A 21,008-nucleotide genomic window follows, 5' to 3' on the forward strand; every position below is an offset into this window, starting at 1 on the left:
TGCATTTAATTTCGCTGATTTTTAAAAATGCATCACAAGAGATCTGCCCCTAGGGTTATACTATTATAGTAGCTACACTAGTGAGTTAAATGGAAATTTCCGATACACATAGCCGAGGTGGTTTTGGTTACAAAAATTAGCAGTGATCAGTGATAGAGAAAATTGATAAAGATCCCAAATCCTGACCGAAATACGATTTTAATAAAAAAAATCATATGTAAGGTGAAATATATGCGTACGAAAATAAAAGCTAGTGGGGCAGAATTTTTGACAATAATTCGATGTTAGGTCAAATACAAATACAAATATGTATTTGGTTAGGTGAAGTTTGAGACTGAAATGCATTAGTTCCTAACCCGCATCCCGTAAACGATACAGTTCAACAGCAGATAGGAATATTATTAATATCGAATTAATTGTTGATATTTATTTTCAACTTAATATTAAAACCGTTATTTTTCCCAACAGACCACGCAACCTTGCATTTCTTGAGTCTTGATCCCCCTCCTTCATTACAATCATTGCGCACGCAATGAACTGTCAAACTATCATCATCCTTGTGTTGGTGCGGCAGATGGATGTGAAGTAAAGTGGAAGCAGCAGTCTGAAAAACAGGGAGTGCAATTTTTTCCTCTGATTACCCACAGTCAAATTTGGATGTAAAAAATAAACTCGAATTATTTCCGATTCCGGGACCGCAAGCTGTCCCAATTAGTTGCAAAAGTTGTCTCCAGTTGTGCCCCGTGCGTTGTTGCAAGTGAAAATTGTGCAAAATGTTTGCTTGAGGCGGAAAACTAGGCAAACTAAAAACTTTCGCTCAAAGGTATGTCGACAGAGAAAAATGGGATCGTCCATGGTCGGAAGTGGGTTGGGACCTGACTGTGTTTATTACATTTATTGGCAAAGCCGAATGTTTTTTTAAACAATGTTTTCTATTTTCACAGAAATTGATATGCCCGACAAAGATCATGCACCAAAGTCGATCGATATTTTGACAAAGTGAGGGAGTTGTCCTACTTTTAAGTGCTGGTACCTTGTTGAAGGCGGCTGACTGCCTTCGAGCGAAAAAAAGGAAAACACGTACCAGTCGAGATTGCGATGAGATTCAACAAACAGGAACTGATTACTTTAGCCAGACAACCGAGCAACAAGTTCGACAAGGAGGGACCCCTGTATGTAACCGAAAAGCAGGAGGGATTCTTCAGGAAGACTGAAGGTATGTGAACGTATTGTTTTCCAATGGATGTCCTGCAATCATTTCATTTGATATGTTTATGAATGTCGTTCTCAGTTCTCAGTCTTCATTCGCTGAAAGGTTTAGATTCATGCAAAATATCATTTATCAAATTTTAAAATAATCTCCACATTTAGACGAAGAGGCCAATAACAGCAACCACTCCGGGGGAAGTAAGAATCATCCAAAGCGCAATAAATCGCTCAGTTGCATTGGTGGGACCACGAAAGGTTCGTTGTTTGAAGTTTTTTAGACAGTTTGTCGGTTTGCGGTGGCAAAGCTAATACGTATACTTTGCGCTCGGCAAGCCTCGAGTTGTGAAAGTTCGCGCAGCGACATCCAGTCAGTCAGTCACCTGTAAATATTTCTCACCTCGCGTAACCATACTAACTATAGAGGTCGTGTATAGCGAGTAAACTAACAATACAACGCACTATCACGGGATTGGCTTTGAGTAGACTTTTTCACGGTTTGGTTTCACGTAGTTGCTAACAACTTGTTGACATTGTATTACCATTTTTAATAGAACCATATTTAGTAAAGGTACCCTCAAGCGTAATTCAGCTAGTCATCCAGATTCAGTGTTTAAAAAATTGTATGGCTTTCATTATTGGTCATCTGTTGAAAACTGAATTTGTTCTGAAACTTTTTGACAGATTTTTATTCTATGAACGGATCATAAACCCCTGGGACAAATTTACAATCTATAATTTAACATATGAATGAATTGCAAAATTTTTTCACCAATGCTTCATGTTTTATAATGTATGCCAGCTCTGTAATATCGTCGATTGATTCCATCAGTTGAGGCAGTTCTCTAATGCCGTATTTGTGTGATTCCGAGTCTGAGTTAGATTGCAATCCCAACTTTGAGCATTGCAATCGTCCAATACGAGTTCTGGTCGGAGGCCGTTTTCCTGGTTGCATTTTTTGGTGCCCTAGAAAGCGTCGGGAACTCCTGGTTGTAATTCAATTTACCCAAACAAGGATGTAATTCTGGTACGTAGCTTCTCTTTATTGATGTATTGTTTTATTGTTTGTGACAATCTACAAAGAAGCTCCGGTAAGCCTGAATTTGGTATTTTCCTAAAGTTTCCTAGCAGGCGTTATCATCAGTCGGCAGGAAGTGTGTTTACGTATGAGCGTACATGTTTTCGGTGTCAAACGGAGTTCGTTTAAGCATTTTTGCGTTAGACCGTCGGCGGATAATTTCAGTTTATTCGTGCGCAGTTTGTACATTGGACATGTTGAAAGCTGATTCTCCCCACATTTGCCGCAGCACTACTTATAGCTACAGTAGGTGGCCCGTTTAACGTTGCTGGAACAATTCATGTCCGGCAGCAATACTGGTGAACAAGTAGACGACACCCTTCACTTCTACGTAGCTTAGGACAGCAAATCAGCATCACGCAAAATGAATGATGCATGGAATCTCCCATCTTCGATGGTCCTTAAGAGCAAATTCTTGAACTTCAAAATCCTAACTGATTGCAGGTCAGGGTTCTTCAAGCGGCCGTTCGTCGGTTAAACCGGCATTATTTACAACACCGTCGATCTACACATATCAAGAAGGAATGTAGACGAGATACTCTATCGTGAAGAGAATACTGCTAGTGATATTGTTAGCTTGTTTCAAATCGGTCACTGACAGATGGATAATATTTTATCTGATCTCGCGGAACAGTTATGCTATTTAAGGATTGATTATTGGGCCGAACGAGCAGCACACAAGGATCAGCGGATCTTAGTAAAGCTTGACGTGGGGAGAGGGCGACTAGAGATTGACGGAGCAGAGTAGGTGGATCTACATCGGAAGAGCATCTTCTGTCTCTGGCGAGTCCAATCGTTGCTCATCCCCTCAAATTTTCAAAAAGGAGTAAGGCGAAAAAAGTACAAAAAACAAAAACGAATCTAATCGATAAAAATACTTAGCTGGCAATCCTAAGCGATCAAGTAGGTGGATTGATTCTCGTCGTCCACTGTGCATCGGCTGCAACATTAAAAAAACATTTATCGTATCCACGCGGCTCATCACATTCTTAGTTAAAACAATGATTGGCAAATGATCGCTGCCATTGATATCGGAGATTCCCTCCTGTTGTTTTCCTAAAATTTTCTAGTTGAGCAAGAGACGGTCCTGACTAGGGTTCATCAGAGTCTGGCTCACTAGACTACAAAATATCATTTTTCTAGATAAATGCATTTGAGCTGGAATCTATAGGCTGACTCCATTCAGAGTACCGAACCTGTTTCGGAATGGGTTTCACTGGGCGGCACCGGTTTAGTTAATTTAAGAATTTCTGCCTATGAGCGGCTAGAGCGTTTTATTGTCGCTTGATTGTATCCCTTAGTATGACCACAATAAAGTCACTTTTCAGTCTCTTTCGGGCAACAAATTTCCTCAGGAACCTGCTTACCGCTCCGTGCCTTATTTCCAAAGTAGGTGGTCGCATGACCCTTTTGTTTACATTTGAGGCAGTTGATGATCCTTCGTACAAAAAGATGAACAGGTAGACGGACCTTGCCAATGTAGACGTAAGTTGCAGATGCAGGATAAAACTTCTTATCGCCTTCAAATAAAACCATACACAATCTCTCACATTCGATTATTATTTCCGGCTAAAACCCGGAGCCATTGAAATAAACACCTTCATGCGTCAACAAATTATTAAAGTTAGGACTCGATTGTTGACCACACCGTCAATTTCCACGTCCTGTGAAGGTACATATACACGGTACTCTACCGTGCAGAACTCATCTCCAGCGAGCGCGTTTGCTTGCTTCAGGTTAGACAACGCAAACCTTGATGTTTTTATTTCGTTATTAATACCGTTTTGTCCGCTACCTCGCAATTCGAGTAATTTTTAATGGCTTTTCTACGGGGCCCGAAGTAGACCGCAAATGGATCAACCGATCCGTCTGGAAATCCTTTGACGCGAGGCTTGACAGAGGCTTAGGACAGGGAAGACTGTCGTGTAGGCACCTTTGAGAGATTTCGGGGAATCTTAGATGAAGGTGAGTGAAGTTCATGGGGAAGGAAAGAGCACTCAATCGATGCTGACATGAATGAATCTATTCAATCATCCATCTGTAAGTCGAAATAACAGACGCGACGCTATCCAACCGAGATCAAGCAGAGTAATGCCAATTACAACACAAATAAAAATATGAAGCCGGTGCGCTGTCTCGCCAAGCAAATGTCCCGTTCTATCAATTGCCCACATCTTACATTTACTGGTCTATTGCAGATTGATCCTGGATTCCTTGAACCAGCAAAGGGTCATGTAGAGCACTCTAGTTAGAGTGTGGCCAAGAGGCCATGACGTATCCAAACGAACATGGAATTTGACGTATACACAATAGAAATACGTTAAATTTCATGTTCGTTTGGATACGTCATGGCCTCTTGGCCACACTCTAACTAGAGTGCTCTAGGGTCATGTCTTCAGGCAACGACCTCTGAGCTGCGATAACGGTAACGAGTTTAGAAGAAAAAACTGCGTGAAAACGCCTACTCGGATCAGGTGCATAGTTATGATTCCCGTCGACTTCCCTTTAGCTTCAGTTTACAACATGGTTTTTTGAAGACAGTGCTTGAAAGAGAAATTGGTTGTTAAAACTCTGCTTGTAAGCTCATATCATCGTTGCCCGACGGGACGGGAAACAAAAGGGTGGATGTTAGTAATACCACGTTGACTGCTAGGATGTTACCAGATGGCGCATAGCACCTCGAAGCGGACGAGCATTAAGTAAGCATTTCTGCTTCGTCTCATCAGAAACCGACACTAACTTTTTGTCGGGATAGATTAGCGCCGGCTTGACGCTAAATCCCTAAAACTAAAATACACTGCGTGTTTCGATCGAATGACTGGTCAAACGTGATGTCCCGTCCGAGCAGAAGTTCTGTTTATGCCGATAAGACACAGTGAAGCCGAAACTTGTCTTGGCTTAGCAGGCCTATGCGAAAGCACTATGATGCTATATTTCACCTTAAGGAGAAAAATTGGGTAAACACCAAAATTTCTCACTAGGGCGAAAATTTTTGGTAAAACCAGTATTTGTGCGTGAAGGACACAAATCCGAACTTTTAGTCATGGGTGCGTTTCGACTTCGTCTCACGATTTCAGAAGCTTGTAGTGACAAAGTCCAAAATTATTTTATTTTATTTTTCTTCACAAATTGATAAGTAACATTTACGTCTAATGTGACTGGCTACGCTACATCGTCAAGCTCAAGCCACGTGCTGTCCGACATCGCGAATTTAAACAAATTCATAGCACCTAAGTTTGAGTGTTCCAGGCGAACAGGTATATAACAGGTTTGCTTGTGAGGGGCCGCCGCTTTAAAACGGCGTGTCTGTGTCCATCTTGGTCTCGGTTATGCGGCAAAGATGATTTGTGAAACTTGATAAAATTGACTATTTTTTGAATTCAACGGTATATTATTCGAAAGAACAGCTCATGATGTAAAGAAGGATAATAAGGATTATTTTTATTATTGAAACGCTGTGTGGAAAGATAATACTCACTGGCGATCATAATAAAGATAACCAAAACAAAACGTACGCCTGGTGGATATTGTGCTGCATCAATAAAAACCTGTAAAATCTATACTATACTACTGCTTCTGCTTCAAGTCGTCCTATAGGTTTCAATATACGGATTCCGACGCCGGTACGCAACTGGAAACACAGTGCGACCTCGAAAACTATCGACAAGGCATATGCCACTTCATGCATGTATCCATCGAGACTATATCAGGCAACACACTTCAGTTCGACGAAACGAATAAGCCAGGCCTTTCTGTCTCATTTACATCAACCCGCATGCGTAAAATTATTCTAGTGTATGAAACTTCTACCTGGAACTCGTTACCACTCTATTTAAGGAAGCAATTTTCACTGACGACTAAGGACATTATACATGCGAGCCACAACATAGCTGCTACGCCGCACACACCCCTCTCCCCTGCCTAACCATGTATCTGACATGAGCAAATATAAAAATACGTTTTTCAACTCACTAACCTTGCTGGTGTGCCACGAAACTGCTACTTAAGGAAGCTAGAACATTTTCCTATACAATAAATCCGAGCTTTTGACGGAATGCCATCTGTAGCTCCTATTTTGTGCGAAAATATCACCCATCTTCACTTGGAGTTTCTTTTCTTTTTTTCTTCTCGTTTTCATTGCACTTTTTCAAATGCACTTTATTCACACACCACTGCAAAAACACTCGCGAAACTTTAATCGATTACTAACAAAACTTAAAATTTTCTGCCAATGTTCAGATGACCAAAGGAAAATGTTCGGAAACTCTCATTTGTGCGTTTGAATTTTCCCTTCAGATTTCAGTTTTTTCTCAATATAAACAAGCGAGTCGGTGCCTAGCAACGTGGCTTCCACATATCTTCACCTTTTAAAGCTGCGCTCAACAAACTCTAATAAAAATGTGAATTTTCCTGGACACGATTCAAATTTTTTATAACTGACAGATGTTCGAGTAAATAAATCAGAAATTACGCACAGGTTACTTCGATTGCTAACGCTAACGCATAACCATCATGCCAGAGGCAAGAGTTGTTTGAAAGTGACACCGCTATCATATATGCTACTATGTTCTATTTACATGATATTTAATCCATTTTTTTGGAGAAAAGTAATCTTAGATTGATCTAAAACCCGTATCATTTATCATTTCAAAAGCTAAATAACTATTAATTGAACCTCATATTCGTGCTATGTACTAACCAGAAAAAGCTTTCATTTTGAGTTACTGGACGCTGCAAATTCTGCTTCAAAGCATACCTTTCCTAAGTATTTTTTTCTACACATCTCTTCCGTCTACCCCCCTTCAGTAAGTCTCGAAAAGTGGTGCCGACTGCGCGGGAACCTGCTGTTCTACTTCAAAGGCAACGACCCGTTCTCGGAACCACAGGGATGCATCGTACTGGAAAAGTACCGCTGCGTTAGACACAGCGATCAGAAGGAGTTCGACGGATACGTGTTCTTCCTCGGTAAGTATTCTTGATTTTTTTTTTCAAAATTAACATAATTTAATTCTCTTCATACGCACTCAACAGAATTCGAGGACGGTTTGAGACAGCGTTTCGCCACCAACACCGACCAGGAACGACTGGAATGGATGCAGTCGATCGGCCTAGCCGGTTACGACGTCAAACGTGCACAGCTGAAATACCTGCGGGAGCAGATCGATAAGAAACGTGGCTTGGTCCACGACGTAGACGTGGACATGTTGCGTCTACAGACCGGCAAGGAGATAGGTGATTTGATTGAATTTTGACCGATTGGTCAATCGGTCGGTGAAGGATTTCATTTTAGTTGACGCAAAATAGTAGAATAATTGGTAGACAAAGACAAGTGCCAGCATTTTTAAAATTAGATTGTTATTTGCATTTCCATGGCAACCAAGGGATCAAAGTCGTTTTGACACGTTTCAATTTTTTTTTTGAATTTATTTACTAATGTTTTAATAACAATAAACAAAAGCAGTCTACTGCCTCACAGCGGTAAACCTGTCGTTATCAGTAACGTTTGTTTTTATGTTTCTATCATTTAACCTCGTCATCCATAATAGAGTTTTCCACCTTTTTGTTTGTATTCTAAACAACGTCTTTCTTCATGGGATCAGTAGAAGTTATCTTTTTCTGTATGCTTACCCTATAACCTCACAAACGCGTTATCTTCACTCCACCGAAAACCATCACCGATGACTGACCGAAAATCCGTCTTTTTATTCGCAGATCTCGCCGAAATTCCGATCTGTGAATCGGTCATCTCCTGCGATAATCTGTTGTGCGACGGTAACGGCAAGCCACCGAATCCGTCGGTCGTCGTTCAGGTTACATCGAACAGCCGAGCCGCCAGCAGCGGCGGTTGGGTAAAGTACGGCCGTACCGAAGTGATCGAACGAAGCTCCAATCCGCAGTTCATTTGTACCATTACGTTTCGCACCGGGGACGGGTTGAATGCGAAATCGCTGATTCGATTTACGGCGTACGACGTGCGGGAGAAGGTAACACAGACGGCCGTACCGATTGGATGGGCTGAGGTGGCTCTCGGGGTTATTACCGATACGTCTCGGTTGAGGATTCCACTGCGGGGGCAAAGCACCTGCGGATCTAATGCTGGCTTCATTACGATTGCCAGCTGTGCACCGGATTTGGAGCGAAGGACTCCACGGTCACCGGCTAAAACGGGGGGATTGGATCAGCAGCAGCAGCATCAGTACCAGCAGGCTATCGGACACCGGAGGTCACAGTCGCTGCCGCCGAAGCTGGGGGTTAAGTTGTTTATTCCGCCGCCTTCGAAAGTGTCGGTGGTGTTTATTAATCCCAGTGTGAGTTTTGGTTGGTTGTTTTTAGATAAGTTCAAAGGTATAATTGGTTTTTTAATTTTAGATCCATACGTATCGGCTGCACTCCGGACTAGGCGGTGACATCAGCGTCCAGGAGCTTATGCTCGAAAGTCAGCTATGCTACATCATTCCTCAACAGCTGCTGTAAGTTATTTCAAAACATGTTTTTTTATAGAAGTTGGATTTGAATGTTTCGTGTTCCACTCATCAGTAACTGACACCAACTTGCTGCCAGTTAGAAGATATATCTAAACTAATACCAAATTGGCGTCATTCTATTCTATTCTAACCCTTACACAGCCAGTATTGAAAAGCAGCCTGGAAAACACTGCAGTTATTCTGTAGTGTTTTTCTTGTCAATATTAATATTTGAAGCATTTTTCCATATGTCGCAAATATTAAAACGGCCAGGCCCATTGTGCAGAGTTGGGTTTGAAGATGTTTTAAAAATAGACGGCAATAAAATTATTCATTTAATGAATAATTTAATTAACGAATTGTTTTGAATCTTAAAGGAGGAAGAAACGAGGACAACCGTACCGACCGTTTCAGTTTGAAGGGAATATGTATAATAAATCGTTGGGAGTGACTTTGCTAAGAAGGTTAATGTGACTTCTTTGGTCCTAGGTTATAGCGCCTTTACTTGCTCTAAACTAACACCAAATTGGCGTCAGCTAGATAACCGACACCAATTTGGTGTTAGTTTGGTTATAACCTCGTAACTGGCAGCAAGTTGGTGTCAGTTACTGACGAGTGGAACACGAAACATTCAAATCCAACTTCTCTTAGGTATTGGGTTGCATATCCTTATAAATTGATTCATTGTTCAATCCGATGTAGCTCCATCTGGATCGCCCGGGAAAAGGAACTCCTACAGGAGATCTCCGGTATGGGTGAACTGGGCGGCGAATGGCGCAACCGCCAAATGGAACTGCTCGACAAACACCTGAAACTGCTGAAAGACTACTCACAGGCGAAGCAATTTCTAATGCAGCAACAACAGCAGGGTAAGTACTTCAAGGCGAGCAGCAAGAAAAAGGACGAAACGCTCGAGTTCGCACCGGTTAATCTGCACCTGCAGCGAATGTGGGCTCACAATGATACACTGAAGCGGGCCGGGATCCTGGACGTTATCACCGTGGGGGCCTTCACGCGACATTCGGGCAAATCGAAAACCGGTGGATTGATCAAATTGATGCAGCAGATCATGGATTCCTCCGCCAAGGATAACGGGGTAAGACTAACTAAATTATTGGTCAGTTGTCACATGTTCGAATCAGGCAGGATTCTCACTGTCAGTAGTATCGTAGTATTACCCCATGCAATTGTCCTGTACGCTAAGAATCGGTTGCGAAGTCCGTTGAAATAGAAGGTGTAAGTTCCGATTATGAGTCGTGTTCTAATCCGTGACTCTTTACCCTCCTCCCAACAGGTCAGTCAACGGGTAGCAGCGGCGAACGACGCCGTACAAGCCATCAAACAACTCCGGAAAGAGATTGTAGAAATAATGTCCCAGCTACTGTATTTGGCCAAATCAAAAAATCCCAAAGGGATGCTTCCTCTGTGCAATGAAATGATGACCAAAACACGTTCGTTACTAAACATCTGGGAACCCACGATGGTAGAGGAAGCTTTCAGCTTCATCGAACGAAACCGAATAGTCGATGAACAGACCCTAGCCGTTGAAGGTCTCGCTGGCGGAACCCCCGGTCATTCCATCCCAATGTCTCCCTTCAGAAAGATTACCCAACAGCTAGGGGCACTCGATTTGAAAAGTCCTGAGCTGGAAGATTTTGCCACTCCGATGGGACCGGCTCCGGATCTGTGGCCTCAGGTACGAACCAGCAAATCCGGAGTTTTAGGAGCTTTCGGCACCACCACAAAATCCAAGTCGCCTTCGGCGCTAGACATCAACGCCATTGCGACCATCCAAAGCACCTACAATCAGATGAACAACAGCAAATCGAAAGAGTATCTAATGTCCTGCTCACTTCCGGCAGCCTGTTACCTTCCATTGGACACCCCAACGGAATCTAAATCTAGCAAGGCGTCCCCCTCGGAAACCCCTTCAGGGGACCTCAAATTCAGTGAAACCCACTTCGACGTTAACGGAGAAGTTACCAGTTCCGCACTCGAAACAGACCCTCCCCTCAAATCCCCCGAGGTGGAAAAAGCCGAAGAAGCTATCCCGGAAGCAATGACCCATTCCTCGCTGTCCGCCAATCAACTGCTGGAGAACAAAACCGAACTGCTGTCGAATGTGTACGACGAGAAAGGGTATCTCATTGAAAACACCGCCATCGTCCTGGGGCACAACGGAGCCTTTCTGGACACGAAAGCGATGAGTTCAAGCCCATCGGCCAACTACTATCGGCCGACGGAGGAACCGGAACCGTTGGATTTGACGCAGCTCAACATCGAAGCCAGTGTGATGTGTTTGGTTAGTAAGGTGAAGTTTCTGTGCGGTCGTTGTGGGAGTCCAGCCGTACGATTGCGGCAACCGAAAGGAAGCTCGACCGTCAAGCCTTGTCGTGTCCCGTTCGGTGGAATTCCACCGGATGTCGTCACCAGTCAGCCACTATCCTTACCCTGCTCTAGCGAGGAACAGGAAATACCCGAATCCTCGTCAGCGGCTAGTTTAAGTGGCATTCTACCGAAAGATCTGCTTCCGGGGCCGTCGGGGAAACCTCCTCTTTGCAGTAAAGATCTGAATCTTGCGCTAACCCAAGCGGTCGGTGAGGTAACGCGAAAGGTCAAGAAGGGTAATAAATTCACGGACGGTTTGGATCTTTCGCTGACCACCGATTGGGCCTCTGAACTGCGGCCATCGATGAAGAAACTACGGCAAGCTATGGATGGCTTGCTGAAGACGGCTCGTCTCATGCATTCCGTTCAACGGTTGCAGCAGGATATGAAGAAAACGTCCTCAGTGCTGACCGTTATGTACCGGAGGGACGTATGTTTCTCACAAGCTCTGACAGCTCTGGTGTCATCGCTAATGGCGAAACTGTGGGGACAGAATGTAACCGAGAACTACATCAGTTTGTTATGCAGTTTGGGTCCGTTGGCTTGCTTCGAGGGACTGCTGTCACTGTACGGAAGCGAGACGGATATGTGGGGTGATATGAGTGTTGCAATCGAAGATCTTGCCTCGGTTCGCTTCACGTTGGTTCGGAGTAACATCCAGCGGGATTCGAAGGCGGTTCCCGTGCCGAGGGTGACCGGTTCGAGACAGGCGCTGCTAGTTTTGCTACCCGTTCCGGAGTCGGTGTTCTGTCATCTACCCACGAAGGAAACTGTGAATTTTAAGGTATGCTTTGTCTTATAAATTACTGACGATTATTTACAATTTTTTTTCGTTCAGATAACTCCAGTTTTCTTCAACATCGGCATCAACGAGAAGGCAACGCTAGCGGAAACGCTTGGTTACACCAAGGAACAGCATCGATCCAACTGGGACAACTATGACCGGCTGAAGCAGTACCACATCCGCTACAAAAAGATCCCATTTAATTTCGTCAATCCGTCGTGTTCGGCAGCGTTGGATACTCCGACGAAAACGGTCATGGCAACCGCTCAGCAGAAGGAGGTACTGGTTCCGGAGCATGCCGTAGTGGCGCTGCTGAACGAGATGGAGGAACAGTTGAGGACGAACTGTTCGAAAAACTATCGGGTTCTTACGTTGGCCGAGGATATCACGCGGGCGATGCAGGGTTTGCGGTTTACCTCGTGCAAAAGTGCCAAAGATCGGACCTCGATGGCGGTGACGATGGAGCAGTGCCGGGTGCTGCAGCAGGAGTTCCATCTGTCCGCTGGGAACGTGCAGAATGTGTTGGATACGATGAGGAGGTTAGTGGTTTTTTTAGTATCAATTTAACCAATATCAGCTGGACCAAGTCCGATTATCGCGGAAAAACAGCGATAAACGTTTCTCCATATGGAGAAAATTAGTTGAAACATTTTGTGCTGAAGGGTTCAGTATCTATTACTTTACTATGTTAGAGTTTGCGTTTGCAGAACTTACGTATTTGTGTGCAGATGAGTCGGCTGCGCCAACTTTCCCCGAGATTAACTTCCCGTGGTTGAAGGGGTACTAGCTCGTGTAGTACTAGAGGGTTACTCGTTATGTCAAACGAAAAACAAATTGGGCCCTATTCTCACAGTCACGTCACCTAGTGACTAGAAGGAAATTTTGTTCTAGTCACCAAGTGACGTGACTGTGAGAATAGGCCCCATTATTGATACACATGATGCTCTCCTTCTATTTTTGTTGAGTTATTTTCTTTTTGGGTGGTTGTCAGTTGGTTTTCTTTGAATTGCTATAGCAGCTTTTGCAGAAAGTTAACGTTTTGGTTATAGCCGTAACATACATGTTGCATCTCCGTTATCTATCATCATGCACCCCACATGCGTTGGATTTGACAGTCGCGGTATGACGGCAACACTGGAGCTTCCAAACGTAAAAAAATCGCACGTACAGAAGCAAAAAGGACTTGGACGATTGAAGGCATGCGGATGCGCAAGCTGCAAAAATCAAAAAAACGCGTGCTTCAGGGCAGATGGAGGCAAGCCGTTTGCAACAGTTCGGTTCAGCTGGTCGATCCTTCCGGTGGCGAAACAGATTCTCTGCTGGGTCAATTCTCCCGTTTCTCCAGGCCCAAAATAGTGACAAAGCCCTCGGTGAGAATTCACTAACAGTCACACACATCGAAGATCATACTCGAGTGACTTAGTGCATTTGGTAGGGTTTGCCAGTCATTGTCCAGTGTGCATTGGATAAGAGATGCACAGGTGCCGGTTCGCTGTTAAAGTAAATTGCTAGAAGAAGAACCTGAATATTACAGCCAAATAGTGTTGTTCGGCTGGACGGGATTTTATTTATTTTTGGTTGCCCCGCTGGAAGCATCTGCAGTTCCTGAAAGGCGGACGCCAGAGAATCAAGCCGGAGAGTACACGCTGAATTTTAACTTTGTCTCGGCAAATCCATGCGCACAGGAGCCACTAATCATGGGAACAAACAAGAGGTGGAAAAAGAAACCAGCGGGAAGTCGGCACCTTATTCCTATACTCTATTGTGCTTTGTCGTTACTGAAGTGCTTTAGGTCGATGGAGATCTCCATACGGTACCACAAAGCCTCCATTCATTTACTCAAAATGATCTGTGATCTGACGATAAGCAGCTCGCTCAAGTCCCACGTAGCACGCAGCCATCCTCAGCATACAAAAGCTTCCATCACGCACCAGTGGTAGCGGATATCGAAATAAATAGACGCCTGTGGAGGGTAGCGATATCCACACAGATATAGGGGCAGAGTGGGGCGGAATGTGTTGACGATTAAGAGGGTCAACGGTTGAGGTTCGAGGTGAAGGAATTTGGCAGTGATTGCTAATAGCCTGGTATCTACCAAACCAAATAGAATGAACATAGCTATATAGCTGGAAAGTTTTAAGAGTAAATAAGAGATGAAAAAATTAAGCGTGAAAGGGGAATGGAAAGAAATTCAACCGTAAGAAAGGAAAGCAGATAACTAGGAACCTTCGGTATACCCTTGAAAACCTCCCGAACGTGCTAGATCCGCAAATCGCTATAAAAGACACTGTACAGTTACGACGGCTGTCGTGGAATCATCGTCGATGCCATTACATTCCTGGATTCACAACCACATCCAGCACAGTAAAGTATGCTTGCCGAGGTCCTTCTGCACGTAACGATACATCGGATAACGAGAGCCTGTAGCCGCTACACGCGCAACGACGAAACCGTGAACAGCAGAAGGATCCTCGAATCAATCACAGTTGTAATGCCACTATCGGCACGCGAGATAGGAATAACCTAAGAAAGTGAAAAGTGCAATAGAAATTAGATTGAAGTGACATCCAATTCGGAAATATAGCGGGTCAAACAAATGTTATCTGAACAATAGTACGCACTCGGAAGCCTTCCCTGAGAAGTTTAGAGGGGCTCTCTCTCTCAAAGTCCTGGGAGTAATAATTCAGTGTTTATCATTCTAACGACATTCTACGTTCATTCACAGAAATTTAAACGGCGCAATTTCCAGTATCCGCTGTCAGGACCCGGCCCGCCTCCTGGAATACGACATGCGGATTCTACGATCAACTAGACTGGGTAGTCAATTATTATAGGAAATCTGGCAATGGAACGTAAGACTCCGTGTAGCTGAGTCGCCGGTTTGGCACAATACGAATAGGAATAAAAAATATTGAGAAAACCTTCATCGATGCTGTGAAGAACCTGCCCGGTAATGCTCGCACACTCGTGGCCGAAATACGTAGGCACAACATTTTTTCCATCGGATGTTTTTTTTTCTATAAAACGATTTGCAATATCATGCGAGTGACTAAACATTTTCCCTCTTATATTATCACCGAATGCACATCACCGACACTGGATGGCGTCTCCTATAAGCGAACAACGCTGATCACATGTTCTGGGCAGAAACATGCGCCGAAGCAACTACAGACAACTCAAGTGGCCACCGACATCTACAGATAAACCACAAGTTGATCAGTTGATTGTGTGTATTCCCTCCGATCGGTTGTTTGTCGGCCGAGCTGCCATCGATTCTTCGTGGAAAATTGTCGCGTGATTGATTTACATAACGTATTTGTTTGTCTTTCGCTTATGCAAGTTATAGTGCACCGTTTTTCGGATCGTATATTTTACATCGGTGGTGATATTAAAGATAAAAAGCCAATTTTTCGCCCGCTCAAACGAACAATCCGTTTTTGCTATTATTCGACACTAACGATTCTATACAGTCGAATACCTAATCATACTAGCAGTACTTAGCAAGAGAAAGTCGCGAAGATGTTTTGCTGTGAATGTGCCTTGCCTATCACGCCCGGAGAGGTAATTATTTCTTGTGATGGATTTTGTTAGAATAATTATCATGCAGAATGTGCTGACTCCTGCAGAAGTCACCTGCTGCAACAGGTACAAGAATATCTGGTGGATGTGTACCCCGTGTACGATGATCATGGACGGCGTTCGCAAGATGCGGGCTTTTAGAGTTAAACGCGAAGCGATCACCGGTGCTACTTCATTGACCCCTGCTCTTGCGGTCACTGTTGCTGTCGATTTGAATACTCATACAGATGAATTCAGTGCTGATTTAATCGAATATGTGTCGAACATGAAACATGAAATCGCCGCAATTCGTTAATCGATTACCGAAATGGCTGGTTCACGATTTTCGTCCACGGAAACAAGTTTACCTCTAGCTTAATCCATCCCGCAAATGTCATCCACTCGATTGAAACAAGGGTGTAGGGTTGCTGGTTCTTCGGCGTCAAGTAATTCTACTAATCTTGCTGGCTCTTCTTTACTCGTGTCAAGAACACAGTGAGTGAGAAAGATATTGCAACTCTGGTCGCTGAATCACTTGGTACTAGTGCTGCAATTGTGAAGAAACTCGTACCTGAAGGACGTGGCATTAATACCGTTCATTTCATTCAAAGTAGGAATTGACGCGAGGCTAGGAAAAACAGCACTATCTTCATCAACATGGTCATTAGGACTCTGTTTCCGACAATTTCATGAAAAATGTGACATTTGGGAGCCCCCGCAGCGCTGAATTTAGAATGACATTTAGTTTGAAATATTGTATTGTTACCTTTGCATGTTGTTCGACTACTCGTTTTGTTATGTATTGGTATTGTAAATGTTAAATTAATTTAAGTAACAGTCTGTATTGCAGAATTCGCCAAAGACGAAGTAATAAATAAATAAACAAACAGCCACCCAATCAATCAATAGCGAGGAAACTACGACTACGAAAAACGCTTCCAACGCAACAACCAACATCACCAATAAAGAAGCAAATTTCGTAGAAGACGGATTTCCAACAGCGACCCGTAGAAACAAGAAACAATTGAGAGCATCTGACCGTGAACAGCAAGAAATCAGTACCGGTGAGGATATGAACGTGAACGATAAACTTCCCATATTAAACTGAATAATATGAAGGAAGAGAAAAATTATTTAACACCGAATGAAATTATATTAAGCCTTGATACGCAAGCAATATCTTGAAAATAACTCATAATCGCAAAGAAAAGGACGTTCTTCATTTTCGATCGGGACGTGAGGAAATGCCAAAAGCGTTGTTCAAAATGATGAGTTCAGCTCTACTGATATACACCCGGTTTGGATACAGCTGTCATAACTGCAGATGTCAACATGGTGAAGAAGCGGTTTGAACAAGAAACCCGACTTAATCGCTTCCGGAGAGAGTTACTACCTCAACAAGACGGTAGAGCGTTGCTTACTGTGATTAAAATGATATGTTATCCATCGTATGACAACGCCAATGTCCAGTGTGGGGTTTCCGACGACGCCGAATGTTTACAAGAAAGCATAATCAGTTGTACTCAATGCCATTTTCCATCGAACCAAAAAACGCCGTAAGAAAGCTGCTGAGATGGCCGGTATAATAGTATCAATGAAGCGATAATGTGAAGCGGATGCAAGAGAGCTAGAGGCAAACAAACGAAAAGTGTTGGAGGATGCTAATAGATAAGTAAACATGTTGGAAGAGGTTGATAATTTTAGTGAAACAGTTGTAACCGAACAAAGATGGAGATGTACATTGTAATACAGGTTGAATTGAAACACATCAAACAAAGTTTTACCCATGAACGGTTTTCTGAAAAGTTTATTGCAACACCCGAAAAAAGCCTGGAAAATCGGGGAAATTTATTTTCAGAAATAAGTCGATGGAGGAAAAGGCGAAACATTTCGAGGCAAAGTTCTTTTTCATTCAGAATATTTACCATCAGGCAAAAAAATTAATTTACAGTATAAGGCTTCACAAATCAGGCTCGACGACCTGTTGACAAAGTCACGACTTTACCGTTTGCGTTTGGTAGACAGCCAAAAACCAATTGAAATCTGTCTCCAGATCTGGGTGAGGAGGAATGTCAATATCAAAAGGGGAATGAAATGTGCCACGCTCACAAAAATAACTATATATAAATAAATCGGAAAGCTCAGTTCTCCGCTACTAGAAGTTTCTTCAAGCACCGAGAGTAGCTTCGTAATCATCAAGAATCCAGATTGACTATTTCGTCTCAGAAAGCGATTGCTTCATTTCGATGACGATGTGGCCCACAAAACTGCCACTTGGTTGGCAGACGCAATGGTCTCTTAAACAATCCTGGATTTTCTTGAGGGTTTTGGACACTATCTAGTAGCCAATTAAATACGTGCTCGAAGCTTTCGAACAGATTACAAACTAGCAGACGCTGACCAGGCCGAAATGTGTTGTCACTGTGATTACGATTTTTACGAAAAAATTTGGTACTGTGATTTTATAATTTTTTTTTTTGGATTTATAAACATTTTAACTTGACGGAGTGAAAAAAAAATTGCACGCACGCTCATCGATTGCTGCGATTCCTTCAGATCTAGGGGTCCCACTAATATCTTCTTTTTTCATCTTGTGTCAAGTCGGCGCCAAATACTGATGGGCCAAAATCGAAATACGATTGAATCAGTCCCACAGAACACATGACAACTACTTCCCACATTCATCCCCATTTCAGTTGAACTGACAAACTCTATTTTTTCCCCTTTCTTTCTTCAATCTACCAGCGAAGGAACCCGCTCGGACAATACCATGAAGAACATCGGTCTCCGGAAGTACGCCTTCAACTTGCCGCAAGTGCTGTCACTACCGCAAGCTTATCGACCCCCGGCGGGAGCCTACGGGAAGGTTCAATCGTAAAGCCTTTCGATCAATTTTCACCAGAGGAACCCCCAGTACCCATCCGAGTTTAACATTTTTTTTTGTTTGTAAACATAATCGTTTAGTGTTTTAGTTACATGAGGCTAGGATCTAGTTTGTTTTATATTTAGGCCTTTCTCATACAGAAAAAAAAATCTATTTTTCTCACTGGACGACGGAAACAGTATTTTACGCGAAACTGAAAATTAAGTTCTATTTTTTCCGGTTGAACTGGCATGGGTTGATATGAGAGAGGCACAATCACGTCGATTTGTAGGTTAAGACTGGCTTTTGTTAAATTAAGTACCAATTGTTGTTGATGTTTATAAAAGTTTTTGCCTATTTATTATTAAACTAGTATTACACAGCGGAGGAAACGTAATTCCCTACGGTTGAAGATTCTTCTTTGGTTATCTCTGCACTAACAATACCGAAACGAGATTGGCTATAGGTTTCATGTACTACGTGTTGGGTTTTAACCAATGATGCACGAGAATTAACAAGACTTAACATTACTATACTCATAGAGAACCTGTAACACTAATAATTAGTTGTTTGTGACAAATAACCACTTTGCTCCATTTCCTAAAATTGTTTCATTGTTTTCGTTTTATTGGTATTTCTTACAAGCGATCAGAAATTTGATTGCTTGGGATGGATTAAAAATAAAATCTGGTCGATTAGTAGTTTCCCTGTAGATTTTTCGTATAACCGTTTTGTTTCGGAAAAATATTTATATGACAAAAAGATAGTAGATTGGGCTAGTAATGCCCCTGAGGCATATAACCGTACTTAATTTTTCTAAAAGCAACTTTAACATTTCTGGATCAACATGAGCAGATATCGCAACGTAAACTTCAGATCAGTTGCTAGTCGAAAAAGAAGAATATGTTTCAAGTAAACTTGAGAGCAATAAAACGTATTGATTAATTTTCAAGCGAATAGATTAGAACTGGACGGTTTAATTTTACGTTAGGAATATTATATTTTTCCTATTTCTCATGTTGATATGTTTTATTCTGTAAGGTAAACCAACCTATTCTAATCAAACAGTTTCACTATACTCATCTATAACGAACAGGGAATTTTCATTCGAATCTTACTCATATAACTGTTTCACCGTTTCTACTAATGGACTTAAACGAAAACACATCAACTAACTAAATAAAACTGATAGACTTCTAGGTATAACCAACCAGATACATGTAGCTAAACCATTGTTCCAATTCCACTATTCATCAGCGGCACGTCGTTACAAGCGATTGAATTGTTTAAGCGACCGACAAAAGTTCAGTTTTCTACTCCTCTCGAAAAATGTGCCAAATTATGTTCAGCTTAGAATCGGTATCTTAAAGTAGACTAACAAACAGTTTTAGGAAGGTAGTTATTTGTTAGCAATTATCCGTTAAAAGAAAATAAAAATCAAACGCACAGCGCATGTTCGGCTTGACCCTTATCTTTAAAATTCGGATAGATAGACGATCAGCAGAAAATTTTTGTAATCGGAGAGATCCGTTCAAGAAAAAGAAGCAATTGCTAACAGGGCACGGGAACGGTTCCCGGTTGCACAGTGTTTAAAACCAAAGAAGGCATAATTTATACGGACACCGATTGACCTATCTTGCCCTGAGCAAAAAGTGCGGAATTTTTCCCCCAATTCATTTATACGATTAACACTAATAAAGTAACAGTTGAGGGTACAGCGTCGAAGGACGGATTAACATCGTTGGATTAATCGAAATAATTAACAAATATGAAAGTTCGTAACTAGCAATCGTGTTTGTATCGTTGGAATTTGAAAGAATGTTAATAATTTCTCATCAAACAAATAATTCATTTATTTGCTTTATGACGTAAGTGCCAGTACCTTTATTTAAGACTTTTTTGGTGGTATGAAACGGGGAAACAGATCGAGATTGTGAGTGAAGCGAAAACAATTATGTGAAAAAAATCTCCCCCAGAGGCAACATTCGAACCAGCAACCTTTGAGACTCCGGGCCAATGCACAAACCCTTATGATACACCTGGGATATGATGACGTCCCAGAAAGGTTGGATACCACCAAAAAGTCTTAATTTCTCATCTCTCGCTACAGTGCTTACGTTGTTTTGTCAGGTTATGGATCCTTCGGACTTTTAACCCTAGTTTATTGGCCTTTTTCAGTCAGGGAAAAAATTGTAGAGAGTAATTATTTGGTGTGAAGGTCATCGCGTAGAAGGTGCCACAAGCGTCCTTGTCAGAAGGACCTCACTACAATACAGGAGCCGTGGGCTAAAAAAACATAAATTCTTTGGTTTAAATGCATCACCTCACAAGTTAGTATATTCTAAAGACCAGCTAACTGAAAGGTTGGCTGTTTTGATAAACTGAGTAATGAAATTCTCTCCAATTACAGGATTCATTCAACGTGACATCGCACAGTGGGGCTAAATCGTTTAAAGCCGGACATTGATATTCGCGACGATATTGTTGGATACAACACTTAAATGCCTTCAGTAATGTTTGTTTATATTTAGTGTTAAGTAGATGTTACTACCAGCTAATCCTATTATTTTTCAGCAGTATAAACCCTATCGAACCACTCATTATCATATCGACATACATAAAGAATACGGAAATTAGAATAAACATTAAATACGATACATGAATTAC

At 42.3% G+C, this 21,008-nt stretch overlaps 1 protein-coding gene across 2 annotated transcripts; it reads left to right on the forward strand.

The window, feature by feature from the left end:
* Positions 1-569: 569 nt before the first annotated feature.
* On the forward strand, positions 570-20,126 carry LOC131690109 (inositol polyphosphate-4-phosphatase type I A). Of its 2 annotated transcripts, XM_058975643.1 has the most exons (11): positions 570-823; positions 945-1,216; positions 1,372-1,464; positions 7,091-7,249; positions 7,316-7,516; positions 7,997-8,592; positions 8,654-8,754; positions 9,451-9,844; positions 10,043-11,920; positions 11,975-12,459; positions 18,224-20,126. In XM_058975643.1, the coding sequence occupies exons 2-11, from the start codon at positions 1,099-1,101 to the stop codon at positions 18,354-18,356; spliced, it is 4,158 nt and encodes a 1,385-aa protein (XP_058831626.1). In that variant the 5' UTR covers positions 570-823; positions 945-1,098; the 3' UTR covers positions 18,357-20,126. The 2 variants fall into 2 exon arrangements, with proteins under 2 accessions (XP_058831626.1, XP_058831634.1); XM_058975651.1 differs by lacking the exon at positions 1,372-1,464.
* Positions 20,127-21,008: the final 882 nt, after the last annotated feature.

This window comes from Topomyia yanbarensis, chromosome 1 (genome assembly GCF_030247195.1).
Source record: "Topomyia yanbarensis strain Yona2022 chromosome 1, ASM3024719v1, whole genome shotgun sequence".
Taxonomy (NCBI): Eukaryota; Metazoa; Arthropoda; class Insecta; order Diptera; family Culicidae; genus Topomyia; species Topomyia yanbarensis.